At 51.2% G+C, this 23,836-nt stretch overlaps 2 protein-coding genes across 2 annotated transcripts in view; both read right to left on the bottom strand.

The window, feature by feature from the left end:
- ANKFY1 (ankyrin repeat and FYVE domain containing 1) overlaps positions 1-14,343 on the bottom strand; it is a 74,596-nt gene extending 60,253 nt beyond the window's left edge. The window contains exon 1 of the mRNA XM_047709275.1: positions 14,279-14,343. Within this exon, the coding sequence (XP_047565231.1) occupies positions 14,279-14,288 (10 nt within the window). The 5' untranslated portion in view covers positions 14,289-14,343. The remainder of the gene's footprint in view (positions 1-14,278) is intronic.
- Positions 14,344-18,807: 4,464 nt separating this feature from the next.
- UBE2G1 (ubiquitin conjugating enzyme E2 G1) overlaps positions 18,808-23,836 on the bottom strand; it is a 102,273-nt gene continuing 97,244 nt past the window's right edge. Inside the window, 1 exon segment of the mRNA XM_047706054.1 lies at positions 18,808-21,820. The gene's annotated coding sequence lies outside the window, so the exon portion shown is untranslated.

Genomic DNA, 23,836 nt, shown 5'->3' with positions numbered 1-23,836 from the left:
AGAATTCACATCCACATCTCAGAGCCCAGCACAGGGTCAGATACACAAAGGATCACTAAATAATCAATTCAGCTGAACAAGGACAATCCGATTTTATAAGAGAGGATTCCTGGCCTCTCCCCATCTTCATCCCGCCCCCACCACCTGCTAATTCTTTATAAACATGGAAACAATCAAAAACTGGTTCAAAACACAAGAAAGGTTGAATAAACTAAGTGTGATACTTGGTTGTAAAGTTATTGCGCAACAAACGCTTTCTAAGAAATACGTAATAGTCTGTATGTGTTCAAAGATAAATAATATATTAACAGAAAAAAGCAGGCAGTGAAACTAAATATATTTTGTAATTCGAATTTTATTATAAATATTCATGTATGTGGTAAGTACAAAGACAAATAACACTATCAGCAAATCTCACGAGGGGGTGTTACTGCACATCTCCACACATCTCAGGGATTCTGTAACAAACGTGCTCTGCTTTCATAAGCAGAAAACAGTATTTTAAGAGAAATCTGTACAAACACAAATACAGATAACAGACTGTTTCTTCACACATCTACTAGGACACATTCTCCTTCTCTTCCAGAAGACCCATGTTACACAAGTACCCGGACAGAAAGATGGCGTGGGTCTCAGGTAAGTCAGCGTTCCTGGAGAAACAAAGCAGGAGGCACCTGCAAGACAAAACAGTGCTTGGAGCTGCCGAACGAACCCCTGACCGCGCGAGCGACACACCACAGGACAAGTCCGAAGAGACGACTTTCTTCCCAAAGTACGGCCATCATTTGGCCTACATGTACTTCAACAAAACACCGCTCTCAAAGCCACCAGCTAAATAAAGAATACTGATGATGATCCTTCTACGATATTTAAAAATATCAGCACACAGCATCTACAGGTACACGGAAGCCCTTAGGAAGGGCGCAGTCACACTCCTCCTCTCGTGGGACAGACCGACAGGGTCACTGGGTTTGCAGCGCCCTTCACAGCGGCTCTGACGGACACACCAAGGATTTTCATTACTGACCTCAAAGGGAGAAGTCTGTAGCACAAAGCACTGCGTTAATACATTTTGTATAAGGTAGGAGATTTATACTTTTTTTCCTGTACAGAAAGAAACAGGAAGAAAAACTAGGACTGAACTTCCAGAAGTGGTAACAGGAAGTGTGAAAGGACATATGCTCAAGAATCGTATCAAAGTCTGTTCAAACCTGTGACCACTGGAGCCAAATGAATGTACGGTGTCAGCAGTTGTGACAGCAGCCACCTAGGGAGGAACAGCAGGAGGGCAGGACTGGGGAGGCACGTGAGGGCCACTAACACGCTTGTTGTCTAACTGAGTAGTCAGTGCACATTCCATTTGGGGAGTACACTGAGTTCTACACGCGCTATGATTTGCTCTTTTCCGCATGTATCTTATGCTCCAATTAAAGAGCTGAAAACTTGGGCCTCTGGGTGACTCAGTCGTTAAGCGTCTGCCTTGGGCTCAGGTCATGATCCCGGGGTCCTGGGATTAAGCCTCACATGGGGCTCTCTGCTCAGCGGGAAGCCTGCTTCTCCCTCTCCCCTCCCCTGCTTGTGTTTTCTCTCTCTCTCTCTCTCTCTCTCTCTCTCTGTCAAATAAATAAATAAAATTAAAAAAAAATTGGAAACAACTGATATACACGAAAACAGTTGATACATTGTGTTTTGGAGCCAAACTGACAGGAGTCCAAATCTTTCTGGTAAGTAGCCGTGGGTCTGGAGGCAAGTTCATCTCTCTGAGCTTCAGTTCACTTATAAACTGGGGTCGAGGGGCTGCTTCCCGGTGCTCCTGAAGGACTGAGTGACAACGGTACTGTGGCTCACGTGTGCCCTCACGATCCTCCGCTTGCCCGCATTCCACAGCATTCCACAGCGATATGATTACTGGATACACAGTTGTAACTGTTACAAAGTTTACACAATTTTTTTTGAGTCCTGACAATCAGAATGGGATTCAAATGCTTTATTGACCTCTGAACCAAAACTGATCGATAAAAGTCCTGGCAAATCAAAGGGACGTTATGAGAAGTGTAGAGTGATCAAAGTCCAAGAAGACGAGCAAATACTGAGAAATGCACAACGAGCCGCTTCGAGCGCCACATCACCTCGGACCGCAAGTCCGCGCTGACAGTGCCCACGGCAAACTGCAAAGCCTCTCGCACTCAGAAGCGCCAGCATTACTCACTTGGGGAGGTGCGAGGGAGGCTGTGCTTTGAGGAAACCTCTCCGAGGGGGAACCCCTAACGCGCTCAGTAAGAAGTCAGAGTCTGGAAACGGCAGCACGCGCACTGTCACGCAGAGGTCACCGGAGAGAGAAGAGCGTGGTGTGGCGAGAGAGACTTGAGTGGTGGGACCATTTATTTTCTGCTGTAAGCCTTGCAATATTTGACTTTGAATTCTTTGTGCACTTATAAGCAAACATATAGCTTTATACATGTTTTCAAGATTGGGGAAAACAGAATTAATTTTCTAATACCCAAATATGAGGGTTTCTAGAGATCACAAAACTTCTGACTGAAAGGAACCTAAAGACCATCTCTTTGAGTTCAACTCGCAGATGATGCCCCAGAGGAAGAGAAAGTGGCGGAATCCATGGCCACCAGCCCCTCCTCTCAGGCTCTGCTGGAGAACCGCCACTCGGACTGTCAGAACGGGACGGGGCGCGACCCACACAGCAGACCTGGGGCGGGCTGGGGAAGGCGGACATCTCACACGGCCGCAGGAATGACGGCCTGGGAGGAAAAGCTCAGCCCCAGCACAGCTCCCCAAGTCACGCGCAGGGCGGCTGCCCCGGGCACACGACTGAGCAGACGCAAGACCCGCTGAGCGGCCTTCTTCTGTTCACGCACTGGTCCGTCAGAAGACGTCCACCCGGACATGATCTAGTCCTGCTCAGTAAGAACGAAGTGCCGGTGTCGTGCCGGTGCCAAGGCAAAGAAGGCCACCTCGGCACGTGGGGTTTTTGCTTACGAAGCTACAGGTAGAGACAGCGCTGTGAGGGGACCCGAACAGATCAGGAAGCTGGCAGCCCGGGGGGGCTCAGCCACAGGGAGTGAGCCCGGTCCTGGGACTGAGCCCTGCATCAGGCTCCTTGCTCGGCGGGGAGCCTGCTTCTCCCTCTGCCTGATGCACATAGTCTCTCTCTCCCCACCCTTCAACAAACGAGCAAATAAAATCTTTAAAAAAAAAAAAAAAATAGATCATGAAGCCACCTGGCTTAAGCCAGAGCAAGGGAAGATGTCCCAGGAAAGTGGTGTTTTACCTCAAACAACTTAGATAAAGCCTGTAAGTTATCTCAGCACACTGGGTCCAGAAAATACAAGGAAAAGGCTTCAGTCTTTTACTTCCTTGGTCAGATTCTCCCTTTAAACTAGTTATCAGTCAACAGGTTTGTAGAACAGAACTGATACTCAACTCTGAGAAACAGAAATAGTTAGCAGACAAGGCCTATGCTCACTGGCAAACACGCCGGCCCCTCACCCGCCTCTGCCTAAGCCAAATGAGAAGGACGGCCGGCGGCCACCTGCCCTTGCTAGTGCCAGCCGGCGGCTCCGGGTCCAGCCCACCTGCCTGAGACGGGGCAGCCTGCCACCATGGACCCCTGGTTCTCCTTCCACGGAGCAAACTGAAGCTTCCACACTCGAGCCAACCTAGGCCTTCTGCTCCACCAGAGCTGCTACCAGACAGCGGTGCTTGTCCGTTTCACTGAAACGATCACTCTGCAAGTGTTCAGAAGCACCTACTATGCACCGTTACAGGAGATCAGGACCTACCTCTTGGAGAGTTTTGAAGAAGAGAGTCTAGCTTCATCTCTTGCAAACAGTGTGGCACCAACGCAGCACCCACAGGGAGCTCACGGCAGGAGGGAACAAGAATCTCGGTACTGAGTCATGAGCACATCTGCCTTCCCGAGTAAAAAGTCACTGATTCCTCTACCTAACCCTTAAAATGAGATCACAAAAGTTCAGCGTCGATCATTTTCTCAAGGAATCCCTGTAAATTTCTTTGGAATCCCAATTCTGAAATCTACTGCAACAGCCCTAATCTCTCTCCAGAATTGCTGACACGGAATTCTAGGGGCTGGACACCGCCACAGGATACGCAGATTATCATCGGGGAAGACGGAAGGTACAGGAAGGGCTTCAGGGCGATTTAGGGCTCTTATTCGCAAAACCACAGACACACAGCATCTCTGCAGGGAAACTCAGGTCACAGGTGCACCTGTCAGTGACGCTGCCATCGTCACACCGTCTCTTCTGCCACGGAGCAGATAGCACTCAACCAAGACATTCTTGAGTGGGCACACTGTCTGCCTGCAACAGTGCAAATGTGTCCTTGAAATGTCCCCAAGCAGTTAAGAGTTCACATTGGAAAAAGCACGAGGTCACCATTCGGAGCAATAATGAAGACAGAGCCCAGCGCAGCCCGGGGGTGAAGGTGGTGCACCTGCAGGCTGTCAAGCGAGGCCAACTAGGATCCGACTCCAGCCCGACTCTTCCTACCTGGGACACCCACACCAAATACTTCTTTCTCATCTGTAAATGTGCTAACACGTATAGTGACCTCAGAAGGGCGCCCGCTCTGCGGTGTGTGCTCAGTAAGTGTCTGCTATGATTCCAACCCTTTGGAAGGTAACAATCTCATCCTCGAGAGCATGACTCTGGAGCCTCGCTGACCGGGGCTGCCCACTTCCTAGCCGCGTCACCTCGGGCAGTACTGCTCTCTGTGCTGCAGTTTTCTCGGTGGAAATGGGAACTAGAGTGACATCCCAGGGTTTTGCCAAGGAGGAATTAAGTCACATTAAATCATTTAGCGCAGAGCCCGGTTTAAAGGGTTACTATCTACTTTTTCATCAAGTGGCTGGTGTTAGCTGAAGTTCCCTCCTTCTCTTCCTCCAACTTTGCTTTAGAAAAAGCAAGTTTCTATAACATATAAAACCTACCTTTCGCCAACATGGCCATGCTAAGCATCAGTGAAGACCTCGGGCAGTCGGCGTGAGGCACCATGTGCTCCTCACCAGCGCAGTCTGAGGGCACATATCTCTATAAGCCTCCTGATAGCTCATCAGTCGTAGCAAAAAATGCTGCACAAAAGCCTGCTTTCACGGTGACTAGCCTAAAATAATGACTTACATATATTTAATCAGCCGTGGGACAGCCAAAAAAGGAACCAGCAATGGTCTGTGTAAGACTCTTCCTTCTGGGGCGCCTGGGGGGCTCAGCGGGTTAAAGCCTCTGCTTTCGGCTCGGGTCATGATCCCAGGGTCCTGGGATCGAGCCCCACATCGGGCTCTCTGCTCTCTGCTCAGCCCCATCTCTCTGCCTGCCTCTCTGCCTACTTGTGATCTCCGTTTGTCAAATAAACTTAAAAAAAATATATATATTAAAAAAAAAAAAAAAGAATCCGTTAAGAGGAAAAGGCGGGTAAACTGGACATTATGAATTTCCGAAGTTGTTCTTTAAACACTAAGAAAAAGAACAGGCAAGCCATGGCCAAGGAGGAAACGTGTAGAAAGTGTTATTTCCAGCAAAGGTTTCTACTCAGACCACGTTAAGAACTCTTAGAGCTCGCTACAATAATACAACGCAATAAAAAGGGGCCACAAGTGGGAACATTTCACCAAAGAACATAAGCGCACGGCAAATAAAGTACACAAATACAAAGATGCGTGTCGTCAGTCGTTACAGAAATTCAAGTTAAAGCCACCCTGGCCTGCCCTGGCATTCCCGCTGGACAGCAAAAATGAAAGTGCTGGCGCAGACGCGGGGAGCGAGGACGCGGAGCAGCACAGCCACTCTGGAAAGGAGGCCGACCATGGCTCCAAAATTAATCACACACCTGCCTTGTGACCCAGCGGGTCCCCTCCCAGCTACTGACCCAGAGGAATGGAAACACGTGCACACAAACAGGAAACAATTCAAGTTTCCAGCCGGTGAAGGCACACAAATGCCAGTGCAGAAATCCAGTGGAAAGCTACTCCTCTGTGAAAGGGATCCAACTACTGACACCGGCAACACGCTGCCTGGAAAGCAACATGCTGAGCGCGGGAAGCCAGACACAAATGACCACATACCACACAATCCCGCACCAAACTGCGGAAGAAGCAAACCACAGTGACAGAAAGCAGATCGTGGCTGCCAGAGGTCCAGGAATGGAATGGACTGCAAAGGAGTTCAAGGGAACCTCTGAAGACTGCAGAGATGTTCTAGGTCATGACTGCCGTGGCACTTACAATACTCTAAGTATTTGTCAACTGTCAGGTTGAAAACGGTGAATCTCACTGTTTGCCAATCATGCCTCAATAAAACTCGCAGCACACTCCCTCTGGGACGCACCTTGACATCTTCCTCTTTCTCAACACCATCGCACCAGCATTTTCCCATCTGACTCACTCCCGTGCAGCCAGCATCCGCGTCCTACTTCCCTCGTCACTGTATTCCACACACGTCATCACTCATCCTCCTGAAACACGGCTTAACCAAGCCGAACGCCTTCAGCCAGTTCTCTACTGTCTAGAAAAGTACAAGCTTCCTACCGAGGGTGTTCTGGCTCCTCTAAGAAGTCTCTTGAGGGCAGGAAACGTCTTATTTCTCTTGGTACTCCACTGGCTATGCTCTGAACTGCACGGCACGGTCTCGGAGCATTCCGAAACTGCACACAAACAGCATTTTAGAAATCTGATGACTCGGATGATCAAATCCCATGACACTGCCTACCGTGGTACACTGACAAACGCCCCCATCAATATCCATGTCTTCATCCCTGGAACCTGCGGAAATCACCTTTATATGCAAAGGGAAAGGGGCTCTGCAGGTGTGATTAGAGAGCCGAAGTGGGCAGGCCCCCGAGCAATGACACGCGTCCTTATGAAGAGGGGCAGAGGGAGCTTCGACATGAAGAGGAAAGGCCACACAAAGACACAGCCTTGAAGACTGACAAGTGGAGGAATGCCAACCACCCTGGAAGCTAGGCTCTTCCCAGGGGGAGTGACACTCTCCTTTCAGCCCAGTGACACTGGTTTTACACTTCCACCCTCCAGAACCATGAGGAATACATCTCTGTTGTTTGAAGCCTTCCAGTTCCGGGATATGTGTTCCAGCAGCCCTAGAAAATACACTTTCCTTTACAAGCAAAAGATTCCACATAGTAAAATGTTTTAAAGTCCTAGCAGCTTCTTGCTGATTAGTGTCAACAACAAAGTTTTACACAGTGAATAAAATGTATGCTTTCTTGTAACACTTGGCAATAAAAAAGAGGAATTAGTATTTTTTGATGTCTCCTATACCAGTTAACTCATTATCTCATATTCTAACCAACATATTCCAAACAGCACAGCACTTAAAAAAACAGAATTCACTTAGATGCAATGGTCGGTCAAAAACTACACAGTTAGCGGGAGACCAACCGAAGATTCAAGACCTCAAGCCGAAGTCCGTGCTCGTCCCACAGTGCCATGCTGCCTAACTGAGGCTCCAGTATCAGGACAGCAAATGTTTATTATTAATTCACTAACCAGGAATTAAATGCAATTTCTACACCCTCTGCTTACTCAGATTCTAACCAAAACTGAACTCATCAAGTTTTTTTAGATGAACAAAATCTTGATGTTTCATTTCTTCCCACTTCTCTAGTTTTTGTACTCTAGTCCCAATCTTAACAGTGAATTAGTGTTCTTTATAGAATGCGTTACTCACTAAATGACTTTATCTCTTACTCTGCTTTAACCATGTCCATGAGACAACACCCTGTGACAACACCCTATTTGGAGATGTGCAAGACTAAATATTATCTCAGGAATATGTTAGGGTCTTCCACATAACAGTATTTCATTCAAATATCAACTTCTCAGAAACTACTATCCTCCTTGCTGGCATCAGCAGCGACAAAGAGCTCCTCCCTGGTGATGATTCACCTCCGCTATGACTTTTCTAACCCTGTCCCAGTACAGATGGGAATTTTCTTCCACAGTGGTTCAAGTCCGTTCTTTAATCAAGAGTGCTAAATGTAGGATGACCGTTGTTTTTTATATTTTTTATATATTTTATTTATCCAACACAGAGAGAGAACATGTGGGTGAGCATGAGCAGGGGAGGGGCAGAGAGAGGGGGGAAAGCCAACTCCCCACTGAGCAGAGAGTCTGATGCGGGGCTCGATCCCAGGACCCCAAGATCATGACCTGAGCCAAAGACAGACGCTCAACGGACTGAGCAACCCACGCGCCCCTAAGACGACCGTTTAATAAAGAGTATGAAATAAGTGGGTATATTCACTATTGAGAATTCAGGTGCACAACACATCCCCCTGGAAAGGAAAAGCAAAAGAGGAGGTCGATACCATCTGGAACACGCAAAGGGTCAGTCAGGACCGCCGGAGTCCGCCAGGCTGCACTCTCCTGCTCCTCTCTCTCACTCTTCAGATATTATTAAAAATATGAGAGTGCTAAGAGATAGCTCATATTCTGACTTCTTGCCCTTTTAAAAACCTAGCGAATGTAACTGTCATAACCCGAATGTTTTGACAAAGCACAAAAGCCATTGTTTCACCCAAGTTTGCTTTAAAAAACCCTATTACACTAGTTACAAATAAAACTCACTATCCAGGACTCCTTCCTTAGGTAGGAAACATTACCTTATTTTTTTTTTATGATTTTATTTATTTATTTGACAGACAGAGATCACAAGTAGGCAGAGAGGCAGGCAGAAAGAGAGGGGGAAGCAGGCTCCCTGCTGAGCAGGGAGCCTGATGCGGGACTCGATCCCAGGACCCTGAGATCTTAACCTGAGCTGAAGGCAGAGGCTTAACTGACTGAGCCACCCAGGCTCCCCAACATTACCTTATTTTATGCATATCTGCATCTGTGTACACATACAAAACTACTACACATTTACATACACACACATATATAACAGACTAGTTTAAAAAGTAAAACCATGTTTTATCCAATAATGACTCAGTTTGAAAAAAAGTGTTTTGTGGGATACGTTGCTCTTCCCTGAAGCTGACTGATGCACAAACCTGGGTTTTTAAAAGCTCCCCGGGCGACCATACCGTGCTGGGAGCTAGCAGTCTGAATTGGGACAGCCAGCAGACAGGAAGAACACACGGGAGGGGCAGCTTCACAGGACCCACAGGTGTGGCAGCTGAGTGCAGGTCACTGACGTGAGACCGTGCTTATTAGTGGTGCCATCGATCACCAACACGAGAGAAAATCTGTGATCATAAAGCACAATACACATCCTTTTCTGAGAAACTGTGCCCTTCTGTCTGCTCCAAGGTCCCATCAAGGTTGACACTGTCTTGGTCACTCTGTCACCCCTGGCATAGCAGCTTCCACTTAACAGAAATGAAAGACACTTTCCTGAACGGAGCCCAACTCTGTGAAGTCCTGTAAGTCAGTGGCATGACAAACCTCCTTCCAAATCTCACTCTGTGTAGCCCTGATCATAGGGCTGGTTTCATAAGAGATCATCAATAAATATTAGTTAACTAGCTAATTTTTACCCACAGGCCAGTCTGACTGGAAATGCTTCTAACTGCGCTCGCTAAGACACAACCACTGGACAGGGCAAACTATACCCACAAAGGAGGTCGAGATAGTTGTTCTCGAATCTGTTCCTCCTCCTCCCAGCCATTATCTGAGTCATGCAGATGCAGAACCCTTGAGTCATCTTTGCTATCTCCTGTCAACATGTAAATAAGTTTCAAAAGTCCCATCTTTCATACCTTCTGTAAGTCCTGCTCCTATCGGTCACCAGCCCAAAGCTCCTTACCAAAAAAACTCATCACCAACTGTGACAGTCCTCCCAGATCCGTCCTCTGCACTGCAGTCCTACCCACGTGCCACCAACGATTCTAGTCTGTCACAACCTTGGTGGGTATCACTCAGCAGCCTCACTCGACAGCCCACAGCGTAAAATCCAAACCACCTTATCAATCTGTTCATTATCTGCCCCTTAACATACTTTTCCAACCTCGTATCCCACTATTCCTTCCATCAAGTGACCTCTTCTCACTACCATCTCCCCATGTCCAAAAGAGGTCGATTTTCCAAATCACAGGTCAAACGCTATTTCCTGCAGCAAAGACCTTCCCTGACTACCCAAAACATACTCCCTACCACTTTCCTAAAGTATCTCTTCCCATCTGAATTTTCAAAGTAACTTCTAGCATTTTTCACCTTTTGCCTTACAGTAGTTTCTTACACATGCTTTCACCTCCCCTCCCACACTGCAGACTCTCCTGTGAAGAAGCTCAAGGTCTGGCTCCTCTGGCTGAACCACCACTTCTCCCTCTTCCCACTCCATGCTCATCCCATCCTCCACCTCATAGCGCCTCACAAGACAGAGCTTAAATACCCCAGACCCTTGGCCTACTCCGATTCAACAAGACACTAACACTTGGGTATTCTCACTTGCCTTTCCAGGGACGGAACCCTGCACCTCTCTTCCCACATACCCGTAGTCACTGCAGTGGACTGATAAACCTTCTCTCTTCGTGGGGGGAAAAGAAAATCCTCAAGGAGAAAGTGAACATGTGCCACAGGTGACAGAAGTGAAAAAAGGGAATGGCAGAAAAAAGGAAGCAATGCTTATGAAAGGATAGTGGTCAAGAGATCTCCAGGGAACGCATAATTGTCGAAAGCCTGGGACATGAATCCCAGACCTGTCCCCCTGAAACAAATGATATCTTAGATGTTAATGAAAGAAAGAAAGAAAGAACAAACAAGACCAAAACAAAGTGTGGGACAGATATTCACTGAATGAGTAAAATAATAAGGAAAGGAATAAATCTGAAAACTGAAAATAGAGCAAACTTTCCTTTCCCTCCTTCTACCAGCTTGTACTGACAAAGCACTTTCTGGAGGAGTGTTATCCAACAGCACTTTCTGCAACGATGCAAGTGCTGTTCATCTGGGCTGTGTGCTAGGAAGGGGACCACCAAGCACACAGCTACAAAGCAACTGAAACTGAGCAACTGTGACCACACAAACTGAATTTTTTTTTAAGATTTTTTTATTTTATTTATTTGACAGAGAGATCACAAGTAGGCAGAGAGGCAGAAAGCGGGGGGGGGGGGGGGGGGGGGTGTGGAGAGCAGGCTCCCCGCAGAGCAGACAGCCCAATGCAGGGCTCGATCCCGGGACCCTGGGATCATGAACTGAGCTGAAGGCAAAGGCTTTAACCCACTGAGCCACCCAGGTGCCTCAGAACTGAATTTTTAATTTTACTTAATTTAAAGGAAAGTAGCCATATGGGGCTAGTGGCTACTGTATCAGCCAGTGATTGTCCAGAATATGAAATGTACTCACCTAGTATTTGAATTATCCAAACTCTTTTCCTCACCAAATTCCAGTAAGCTAATAAAAGTCCATGATCAATTTTCTGTTTAGTAACCCATTACATCTTTTCCAGTTTTCACCTTCATTTTACTGAGGAAGGGAAGGAGATCAGAGCTGAAGAGGGGACGAAGAAAAGAGGACAGGCCAGGGTCAGCACACCGGGCACTGCGCTGGCAGTGTTCTTTGTGCACCATTTCTTCTGACGCCCCCTCAGCCATGTCTGAGACACCGAGGACCCCCCCTCTTCTAAAGCTGAGACAGCGGAGACAGAGAGCAATTAACCGGCTTGCCGGGCTAACAGCTTGGCAGGACTTGGATTCAAATCCTCGTCTGAAGTCAGAAGAGCTCTCAAGCATTCTACTTGGATTGCTAAGACTAAAACAGGCAGGATGAAAAGCAGGTTGGGGAGTCGCAGGAGGCTAACGTTATTCAGAACATAACAGCCGGTCCCGCCAGCGCACCTGACCAGAGACTGAGGGTGTATCCAGGCTACTTTGCTCCATGTCTGGTAAATGACGCCCAGTAAACGCAGCCATTCCTTCAACCATACGTATGATTCCAAGCTGGGGTACACAGCACTGAACAAAACGGAAGTCTCCACCCTCGTGGGGTTTACATTACAATAAAGGAATTTAAAGAATAATTAGGAACATCTCTAAACGTGGTGAGAACTAAACAGACACTCAAATGAGCCACTTAGCGGCAAGTAGAGACCGCGAGAGACTGTTCCAGGCCAAGACGCCACAGGGACAGACAGAGAGGTGAACGGGCTGGGAGCGCACGTGGGACAGCAAGGAAGTCAGTGCGGTAAAAGCACGGAGACGGGAGAGAAGCAGGCGACACGGCCACACGGTTAAGCAGGGGTCAGACCCCGCTGGGACCTGAGGGTCCCTGGAAGGCTTTGGAATGTATTTTTAAGATCACAGACACCCACAGGAGCAAAGAGTGTGTGAGGGGTGAGCGTGCTGAGAAGAGTAAAGGAGATGTGCTCTCCTCCGTGTCATAGAGGGAACGCTGGAACTGTAAAAGTGGGTGGCGATGAAGCAAAAGCAAGGAGAAAAGGGAAAAGCAGGAAGTCCAAGTAGGAAGGACTTTTTTGAGTGATGAAGCAATTTTAAATTAGTAGGAGAGCTGTACATGTAGGGTAGAAACTAATTCAGGACAGATTTTAAGCTAAATACATTGGGTCAAACCACCAGCCACGAATGGAAAGAAGGAAGAAAACGCTGAGTTCTAAAGGAGTCCCTAAGAGGGGACCTGCGCACCGGTCTCTTCCGGCTCTACGGTACTCCCAGGCACTGCTTCCCACACCCTCGCGCCCTGGCACCGCACGCAGAACCACCAGCAGCAGATCCGCACGGCGCACGCTCGCAGACGGTCCCGCTGCTCCCGGGCCCAGCTTTCGGCGACTGGTCTGTCTGTCCGCGGGGATTTCTGAACGGGCGGAGCGGCCCTGACAAACGGACTGCAGCGCCGGCAGCATGACTTCCCGGCTACCCTTGCCTGCCTCCCCCCAGCACTCTCACCGCCCCACTCAAGGCTTCCCGACGTTTGGCAACACTGTTTCCCCAAAACCGAAACCACCGGCTGGGAAACTGAAACACAGAACAGGCGCAGAAAACCCGCCCGGCGGGAACCTCCCCGGTGGGCGCGCCCATCCATGACCTCTTGGCGGTGGAATCCTCCAGGAGGTGTCGTTGCAGGCACTCGGGCGCCGGGGTGCGCGTATCCCAGAGCGACCCTGGCCGCGTGTCCAGGCACCCGCAGCCTGCTCGAGGTCCTCCGGCCTGCAAGCTGACCGCGGGGCAAGCAGGTGCGGAGCAGGAGTGCTGAGCGACCCCCGGCCGCCGCGCCATTCCCAGCCGGGTCACTCCCGCCCCTTCCAGCGCACAGTGCTAGACCCCGGGCCTCCCGGGAGGCCCTCCTGCTCCCCTCCCTCCCGCCCTTCCTCGCTGCTCCGGCACCGATCTGCCCCCAAACGAGCTGCTGCTTCCGTCCCTTCTACTCCCCTCTGCGTTCACGCGATGTCCCTCTGCGTCCCCGACCAGAGCGTCTAACGAGGGGAGGACCGAGCCGAAAGCGGGGTGCCGGCGCCGGCCGTGCCCGGGTCCTCAGCGTCAGACCCGCGTCAGCGCAGGGCAAGGCAGACCGGCTTCACCAGCGCATCGCCGAGCCCAAGGCCCGGGCGGGAGGCCTGCGCGCCGTCGGGGCCGCCCCGACCCAACACCCGAGCCACGACGGGCTCAGGCCCCGCTGGGGCAGGTCGTGACCAGCGCCCTGCGGCCGCTCGAAGGACACCGGGTCACAGCAGGCGCGTTTCCCTCAACAGCGCGGCGGCGGGGAGCCGCACGGCGGCAGCCCCCGCAAGACCCCGCACCGCCGCCTGCCCTCCCTCCCCCGGCACAACCCGCCTCCACAGCGCGGACGCCCGCCCGCGGCGCGCGGGGGGCAGGGCCCGAGAGGCCGCAGCGCCTCCGCCCGCGGAGTCCCGAACGGCGCCCCGGGAGAGCGCGAGAGCAGGACGCGGGGGACCCCGGCCGCGCCCGCACCCCCGCCGTCCTGGGGGCAGCGTCCCGGAGGCCGGACGCCGGACGTGCCCGGACAGCAGTTTCGGTTTCCGAGCAGCGGGCGACACCGCCGGCGCGGCCGGTCCCAGGGGCGCCCCGCGCACGCCCACGGGCGCGCCCCGCCGCACGGCCCGGACCCTGCTCCCCAGCCGCCGCGGCCCGCGGGGGTCGGGGGCGCCCGAGGGGCGTCGCCCCGGGAGCCGCGCTCAGAACCCGGGCCCGCCGCGCGCCCCCGACACCCGCCGCGCCGGGTGCGACCACGCCCGGCCGACCCCCTCAGCGCCGCGTCGCCCGTCCCGCGGCGCCCGCTCCGCCCCGCGCCGTCCCGCGCGCCCCCCGCACAGCTTACCTTCCGCCATGTCGGGCCGGCCCTGCCGCAGCCTCGCGAGAAGTGCGCGGCGCTCACGGGGCGGTGCGCGCGGGCGGCCGCGGGTCTCGCGAGAGTCTCGGGAGGGGGCGGGGGCGCGCGGAGAGGCGGGCGCGGGCGGCGCTCGGCGGCCCCTCCTCTCCTCGCGCCTTGGAGGCCGGGGCCGCTGCGCGCTGACCGCCTGGGTCGCGGCTGCGGCCCCGCGGGGCCCTACCGGGTGGACACGGCGAGCGACACTAGTGCTTTCACAGAGCCGGCCGGGGGACGGTCGGGGGGCGGGCGCGCCGCTCTCACGGCTCGTGTCTTGCCGGGCAGCTGAGGTGGCGGGCGACAGAGGCGACGGGAACCGGAGCGGGGGCTCACCGCGCACCCCACTGTGCTCCCCTCCCCGGACTCCACCGCGCACCCCACTGTGCACCCCTTCCCGGACTCCACCGCGCACCCCATTATGCACTCCACCGCCCACCCCACTGTGCACCCCTCCGCTGTCCCCACCGCGCACCCCACAATGCACTCCACCGTGCACCCTACCGCGCACCCCTCCACGGACCTCACCGCAGAAACCACCGCGGACTTCACCGCGCACCCCACTATGCACCCCCCCGCACGCCCCACTATGCACCCCTCCGCGAACTCCACCGATGACCCCGCGGTAGAACCCATGCGCACCCCACAATGGACCCCACTGGACCCCACCCATGCGTACCCCACTATGCATCCTACCACACCCCACACCAGTGGCCCCTCCACAGATCCCACCGGGGACCCAACTGATGATCCCAAGTGGACCTCAGCGCGCACCCCAGGACCCCTCTGTGGACCCCACCAGGGACCAGAGGCCGTTCCTTAAAGCCCACAGAAGGGACCCAAATGGGCCGAGAGGCGTCAGGAGACCAGATGATGACATGAGTTCACGGACCAGAGAGAGACCCGAGACCTGGCCTGAAGGGCCGGGCCGTGTCTCCTGTGCGTGTGGACGGGTGCTTTCTGAGCAGAAACACCCCCGCACCCCACCCCCACCCCCGCGGGCTGAGAGCACGGATGGCAGTGCTGGCCTGGCCTTGGGATTCCCTGCCAGACAGGTGGAGCGGACAGCTCAGGTGCAGACCGGTAGGGGCAGGGGATGGGGTCGTGAAACCCAGGTGCCTGTCCTGTCGAGGGCCGTGGGGAGGCTTGTGTGCCAGGTGGCAAAGGGCAGCTCTAAGCTCGGTAGCCCCAGGATGTGATAAGGTCCAGGACAGGGAGTGCAACACACCTGCCGCAGTGAACAGTAAGAAGCCGGGGAAATTGACTATTGGGACTGAGAGGTAGGGAAGGAGGGAGACCCTAAGCCAGGAGCCAAACTTTCAGTGACTCTGGGGACGTCCCACAGCAAAAAACTGGGTTAAGGAGTAATAGGACCAAATAGCAGAGACCTTTCCAAACAGGTTTGTAGCCAAAGGAGACGAAAGAGAACGGTGGTGGCCGCATCTCTGGAAGCACGGGGAACGCAGGGGACACAGTGGCTGGGATAAGAGCCAAGGGAGAGATGGAAGTCTGAGAACGCCAGAGGAGTCCCAAGCTGGAGAAGTGGTGGGTGCTACCAAAGGTAAGCACCAGAGAGTAGGAAGGGGGAGTAAAGAAGGGATCTGGAGTATGTTCTGAGGGAGAGGGAGGAATTCTGGCCGAGGGACACGCGGGAGAGGGAAGAGGAGAGGGTGTGGAGACACATCAGGACAGTGGTGCACTCCGGGAGATGCTGCTCCAGCTGCAGGGGGACACTGAAGGTGGGCGGGATGTAGGCCAGGGCAGGTGGCCGCGCAGGGCCGAGCAAGGGGCACTTAGACCACCAAGGGTTAGGGGAGGACTTGCGGGGTGTGCAGGCCAGGCCAGAGCGCCCAGCTTCTTCGTCTGTGAAGAGTGGTTTGGAGGTGTGCCACACAGTGAGCCACTGGGGTCATCAGTGTGGCCTGGAAAGCCTGTCCCCTTCGGCCACAAGCAGCCGTGGCCATTTGAGCGTGCCCTACAGACACGTGCTGGGTCCTGGCCAAGGAATGAGGGGAGTGTCTGGGAAATAGCCTCATAGCTGATGCCTGTTTGGCAACAGACCACTTCCCCGGTCTCACCAGCATCAGCCTGGCACATGACACAGCAGGTGCTCGGCGTTTGAGGCGTGGTTGCGGCCGAGTGAGCTACAGCGGCAGTCAGGAGAACAGGGTGCGAGTCCGGCCCGGCAGCTGATGTGCTGTGTTGGCGCAGGCTGGGGCCTGCAAGCTCGTGCTCCCATCGCAACTCCACGGCTGTCTCAGCACGCTCATAAGGGTTCGGAGGGTCAGGACCCCTGTGAGAACGTGACGAAAACCAGGGACAGCAGCACACGTGCGGGAAGAAACAAATTTGGGCCCTTCCCGCTGGCTGGGACCAGACGCCCACAGCCGAATGGAAACCCACTCAGGGGCTCGAGTACCTCCTCCTCAGGCCTCCCTCAGGTAGACCTCCACGACACACGCACGGTCCTGTTAGGAGGACCCGGAATAGACCCCGATCCTGGGCCTTTGTCTTCTGCCCCCCTTCTGGATTCCTAACTGGCTTGAAAGCCCTGAGCCACAGAGAGGCCCTCGTGGCAGAGCCCGGGACACAAAGCCACACTAGCACTGGGCAGTCGAACTCCAACAGCCCCCAGGCTCCGGGGCGCTCCCAACACTAGAATGATCAGAGAGAGAGAGAGACAGTCTAAAAACTCTGCCCTGGAACCCGGCTCACCGTAGACCTGGCTCAGCTTTTGCTCAGACGAAGAGGAACTTGGTGTGGAGTTGTCCGGGACAGGGAGTAGGAGGCGAGTGAACGGGAAATGCTGAGGCCTTAAGGGCACATGGGATCAGGCTTTTCCTGGGGGAGCAGCTCCCTGTCGCGGTAAAGGGGAAGGGACAGGATCTCTCGGAATCCACTGAATTGGGCTCGAGTACCGGCCTTCATGTGTGCATGGTCTGTGTGACCTGACGCGAGGGGTGGCAGCACCTGGTACGGGAGGTTGTGGAACAGAATTCCAGCCGTGAAACTTACTTGCTCTACGGTTTTGACACTGACCTGCACGTGTTTCCATGTGAGAAAGCGTTACTTTGGAAGATCCTTGTAAGAAAGGGGCTAGGACCCTTAGGAGACACACCTGCGCAAGCCTGCCGCGAAGCAGCTTAAGAAATAGGAATGGGATCTCTGGGGTTCCTTAGGAATGGAGGAGATGCCGCTGTGAACACAAAGCACGACCACGCTTATTCCTAATGGGATACTGCTGGGAAGGGAGAAAAATCAAGAGTCTTGCCTAGAACTTTCTGCGTGGAACCTTGGTCTAAGAGCGGTCTACTTTTTTGTGAAAGTCTTTTCCTTCTCCTGTGGTTTATTCTGCCAGTGTGAACAGGATTCACATCTTTTCTCATCTCACTACGGCTCTGTGGGACATGCTGGTCCAGTGAAACAAAACAAAACCAAAACCCTAACCCTACCCTGGCATTCATGTTACACACATCTGAAACTGAATAACCAAAAATACCTTATCCTGGAAATAATTTGCTCTGCAAACTGTATTCCTGCTGGGGTTTGCAGTCCTCTGGGAAGGCCTGTCTTTCTGAGGGTGAGGGGGAAAATCAGGGGGTCCTTCCTTCAAGCCAACAGCCTTGCTCACAGCAGACCTAGTCCAACACTGTTTCTTTGCACTTGAAGCCGCTTGTTGCTAAAACCCTGGGCAGATGACTGTGCATAAAACTGGCATCTAAGGTTCAGGGACATCATCTGGACTCTTATAATTTATTGCAAATGTATTTATCAGGAAAATTCTATTTTGATAACAACCTCCAATCTGCTCTCAAGGACTTTCTTGTCTCTAACTCAGTTCTGATTAGAGATTTGGCTCCTCCTTTTCTCTGGAAGGAGGAGGCCTTCACAGCCACAGGCAGCGCAGGTCCCAGCGAACACGCCCTCCCCGCTGTGCCGGAGCTGTGCATGAGGGTGCAGGGTGGAAGGCTGGACAGCGGTGTCCTGTTAGGGAGAGAAAACAAAGAAGGAAGGAAGGAAGGAAAAAGTACTCAGTCTTGCGCAAGCTCTTTTTGCCCCTAACTGACTCAGTGACCCTGGGCAGGTATCCAGGCCACGTCTGCCCGTCTGTGCAGAGGAGGGTTGGTGGCACTTGAGATAGTGTCTGCGGTCTGGCCCGCTTCCCTTCCAAGTCCGGGTTCTTCGCCTTCTGGCTCATTATGTCTGCGGTAGAGCCAGTTCCGGCTAAAGAGGAAATCCCTCAAAATGCCCTAAGTCAGCAGGCACAGAGCACTGGTAAGGAAGAGTGTTTGGCCCCCTACCAGAAGTTTTAAGACTGTTACATCAGGTTGGAAGTCAACTTCCCTTTAAAACTCCTTTAAATGCAGTTTGAAGAATTCTTTTTCAAGATTCCCCGGTGGACCTTTTGGTATCATGTGCTGTTTAGAAATAATCCCACAAAGTTGCTTTTGAGACCTGCATCCTAAAACCAAAATAGCTCGTGATACAGCCTCTAAGTCATCATTTATTGATTTACAGAGCACCCACCACATGGCGCAGGGGCTTTACAATACAGCAAACATCACAACAGAACTCACATAGTTAAATACAATCAACGAGTTACAGAACTAAAAACAGCTGGAATGAAGCAACATTGTGTCAAATTTCAAAGATGCTGAGCGGTGGCAGGTACAAAGAAGGTAGTTCCACCAACTGGAGACCAGATGGGCAAAGATAGATACACAGGCACCACAGCCCAAAATGTGCAGATCTGTAGGGGAGAGTGAGCACACAGAATAAAATTTCACACCCGAGAATGAAGGCCATTGAAGATACCAGGACACCCAAGTGATGAGAGAACTCGTGGCATCGCCTCACAAAGAGACTGCCTTGTGATGACAAGGAAACCAATCTCGCGTGGATTTTAAACTCACAGAAGAGAGGCCAGAAAGCCACTGAGATCATCCGTCCCATTATGAGCACAGACTGAGATCTATAAGCCTTTACAAGAACTTGGAATCAATTTAGGAAACAGCCAACAGTTCTAAAACCCATAAGACTGTGTAGACGTTGTTGATAGTTGGCACAGAGTTGGGGAGAAAAATCCTTTCCTAAAGCGGAGAGGACTCGCCTCACACTAGTGATGAGACACTGGTGGGACAAAAGCCACCCGGATCAGTGCCACCTGAGAGTGGTTGAGTATCAAACACGGAGGTGTCAAGTTCACTGTCAGATGAACACGGGGAAAGGCACAGGAGACGCCCCTGGCAGAGAACAGGCCACACCACCTCCTGAGGCCCGTGTGTCCACATGCAGCACGCCAGGGCGCCAGGTGGAAAGGAGCGTGAAGGGAGGGGCACTGGTTCCCGGCTCGCCCTTCCACTCCCCTAGATCTAGCCCCAAAACACACACGGTCACACCGACGTACCTGCATGAAAGTGGCACTTAGGGTTCAGTGAGAGTTGTCCCTGAGTGAGTAGGTCACTGGCTGCTCCCTGAGGAGTCAAACCCCAGGTTCGAACCCAACAGACCACGAGCAGGATCACAGCCAAGAGGAGAGCAAAATTCAGACTCCGTTCCGCCACCTGCAACCATGTGAAGTATCTGATTTGAGAGTAGAAGGGACTGCATTCAAATCCCAGGAGGCTGTGCCACGCCAGCACTTTGGGGCAACAAGTTTTACAGCCTCTGAATAAGAAAAGTCACAAAATGAAGTTCTTGAAGAAAATCAGCTCCAAGGGATCATACGCGTTCCACATCCAGTCATTACACATTGATGGGTCTCTAGGCTGCTTCAGAGTGCAGGACAGACGGACTCAGAAAATCACTCTCTGCTGCGTCTACATCCTCAACCATTTTACTTCCGCTGAAAGGAGGACATGCAGAGTCAGCAGGGATGGGCGACTCATAGGGACCCTTCACTCTCTGCCATAGCGTCTCTCCGAGCCCCACAGGCCAGAGACGCACCCGTCCTCACAGAACCGTGTCCCATCGGGCACTGCTTCCGTTTCTGTCCCTCGCCCGCCAACTACTACACTTCCCAGCCCCAACCTCACACCCGACACAGGGGAACCTGGGCCTGCCGTTCACACCGCAGACGGTCACTTCATCACTTCCTGAAGCTGCTTTAGAAGACATGATATGAAGTACACTTATGCCCAAACGTTAATAAAACCCAAGTGCACGGTGTCAGTGACAGAATCAATATATCAGGGAGCAAAGCACTCACACCCTGCAATGCTCTGAGACCCACATAAGAACCTAGATAGAGCCCAGCACATACACTGCCATGGCCGTGGGATTTTCAAGTATTAAGTCTGTTTGCATAAGGAATCAACCTGAGATTTTTCTAAACTGCACTTCTCTGGCATTCAGTATTATAACCTTCATTCAATACAATAAAAGTCAACGACTTGACGATTATTGGGAAAAAATTATATTTTGGAAGAACTCACTACATAAGGTGACAGAATTCCAAAATCAAATTACATGAAAATATACATCGCCATTTCTTTGTACAATAAGTGAGAAAAATCTGCAATATAGAAGAATAGAGGCAAAGAAATGCGGAGGACCGTGGAGAAGGGGGCGGGAGGTCCACAGCATCTGTAAGAGCAAACTCACGAGTGAAGCAGAAAGCCTGCAGCCGTGCACACTAATCCATCCGACCTGAACACCCAGGGACCAACGGGAAGGCAAAAGCCAAACCAAAGCAGAATTTGTTCTGTCTGGGGCAAATTTCAGTTAAGTTGAATTCTGAACCAACTCTCTGTAGTTCTCAGGGATGACGGAGTTCAAGAGCTCTCAACAGCCAAAATGTGGTATTGTTACACCCGATCCAAGAGACGGTGCAACCAGAGCACAAAACGACAAGCACCTAGTGATGACCACTGCTCTGAAGTCATCGTTAAAATCAAGTAGTTGCTTAGTAAGTACTTCAGTATTGGAACTAAATGACTTGAAAACTTTCCGGCAGAGAGAAGAGAGAAAAGCAAAGGGGAGTGTGTCAAAACAAAGAAGATACAAAAGTTTAGTAAGTGAAAAGAGTTTAATGAAGCCTCAATGGTTTAAAGGAAATTAAATGGAAACTTTTAATCCTAATTGTTTTTCATCTGACATGCTTTAAGGAGTCTTTTAAAACTGATAAGAAACAATGAATAGGGAAAGAAAACCTGCTAAAATCTTTGAGAATTTACACGATTCGTGTCCTACTACAAGAGAGCATTACTTGGTACAAGGTGTACTGGTGGATGTACATGAATGGTGTATATATTATCCGGATCATGTTGTGCTATGTACAGGTCTTTACAAGTCTTCCTGAAGGCTAAAACAGTTCATGAGAATTCAAACTGCGCAATCCCCTGTAAGTTGGCACTTGTTAGGCTCTCGTCAGCACGGGTACTGGCTTGTTCTACTGCAGCCCAGCTCCAGCCAGTGTCCGCCAACTTGTTACAACAGAAGTCCAGCAATAGGTGGGTAGAGTGCAGGAAAACAGTGCCATGTTTCTCAATTGGAGACCTGCAACGAAACAACAGCATTACATCATGAATTTACAAATCACAAAAGAATCAACCGGTCAGACATTTTTATTTCTGTTCTAGTTCTTCGGAAACAAGCTCTTAATTTCATGTTAAGCTCATTTTTGTGCTCATCCAACATGGCAGCCATGTAGGGCCATTTTATTTCAGTTTTAAATTATATAAATGAAATTTACAATTTAGTTCAAGTGCTCAATATGGCTGGTGACTACCACGCTGGACGGTACAGAGGTACAGTATTTCTACCTATCAGCCCAGATAGCTCTATTGCACTTCCCTACTTTACATTGTTTTCAATATCCCAAATGTCTTTCAACTTATATTGGATCTAGTGTCAAACACAGAACTACTTACAAGTTGTGTGATTGGGAAATTTATTAAGTATTTAAGGATATTCAGAGACACAATGTAAGATTGCCACAGTTCGGGGCACCTGGGTGGCTCAGTGGGTTAATGCCTCTGCCTTCAGCTGAGGTCATGATTCCAGTGTCCTCATATCGGGCCCCGCATCAGGTCTCTGCTTGGCAGGGAACCTGCTTCCTCCTCTCTCTCTGCCTCTCTACCTACTTGTGATCTCTGTCAAATAAATAAATAAAATACTAAAAAAAAAAAAAAAAAAAAAAAGACTGCCATATTTCCCAACTTGTTGAATTTTATCCAACCCCATAGGTTCAGTCCAAACCCATTTTCTACGTGATGCCGCCCGCGACGGACCGTCTACTCCAAGTACAGGTACTCCCACTACATTGCGTCTGGCCAGTCTTATGCCCTCAGCCAGACCAGACGTCAAGAACCCCATCTACCTAAAAACAAATTTCTCTGGTGCAGTGTTCAGAGGCACCACATGAAGGAACTTCCCCTATTTCACAGGGAAACTGAGAAGAGGTGACGCTGCTAATAAGGACAGGGTTTCCTGCTCAAAAACTGAGAAAAACTAGGTCCAAGTTAAGAAAAAAAGTCTAAGTTAATGATTGGACTTCCATTCAGAGCTGCTCCTGTACTACTGTGTGCTCTGAGCACACAGGGCAGCAAGGGAGGGGAGCAGGGAGGAGAGTGTCAGTCTTCTTCTCTCAGGTCCAGGTGTTCAAGAAACTCACACACCTGTTGTCTGCCAAGCACGCTGCTGGGCACCAAGAACCTGAAGAGAAGGTGGCTGCAGACTCCAAGGACATAAGTTCCTAACAAAGAAGTCAGGTGTACTCAGAGTTAGGACAAAAATTTAAGTTACACCAGAGTGTGTCTTCCAATGTCCTGAACTAATTTATCAACACCCAAGTTCAACCATATCACAGCTCTGTTGTGGGCAGAAACCAAGCAGCGGGCCTGTCCATGCATGGCCCTGCATATGCCCATTTCCCTGACTTAGGCACAAAAATAGCGCCTGCGAGGCAGAACGACTGCTCAATTTCCTTCCAAAAGGGCTGTGCCAGCTGACACGTTCAGCCCTGGCAAAGCCGGCAGCACACCAGAAACACGTGTATCACCGTCCCCAGAAGTGGGATCTTCCAGTGGCACAAAGACATACAAAGTGTGCACAGATGTTCTGTTGGAAGATGGAAAGACGTTACTGAAATGAAGAAACACCATCACAGAACAGGTGTCATGTAGTTTTCAGGTGATGTTACTTGACTGTTTTCCCAAGGACTCGATCAACCACACCCGAACTACTCCCTGGCCGTGTAACCTCTCAGGGCTGAAGGAGAGCTGGGGACAGAGACTCTAATCATTCCCCGAGGACACGAACACAAAATTTCAGGGCTCTGAAACAGTCATTTAAAACTGTGTCTGTGTAAGGTTTTAAAAAGAAAAACTCCAGAGGGGACTGACTGCTCAAAGTCATTAAACACCTAAAATCAAGCAACCCAGCTTTAAATAGCATTAACTTTTTCAGTAGGAACAGAAAAATCCATTTTCCCCTCATGCATAAAAGGCTCAGCACAGAAAAAGCAAGTCTGTTGGCTTTTCTCTAAAAAGATAAATGTGAGACCCGCTCCTC

Source organism: Lutra lutra, chromosome 16 (assembly GCF_902655055.1).
Source record: "Lutra lutra chromosome 16, mLutLut1.2, whole genome shotgun sequence".
NCBI lineage: Eukaryota > Metazoa > Chordata > Mammalia > Carnivora > Mustelidae > Lutra > Lutra lutra.
This window is presented reverse-complemented; position numbering and strand designations above follow the sequence as displayed.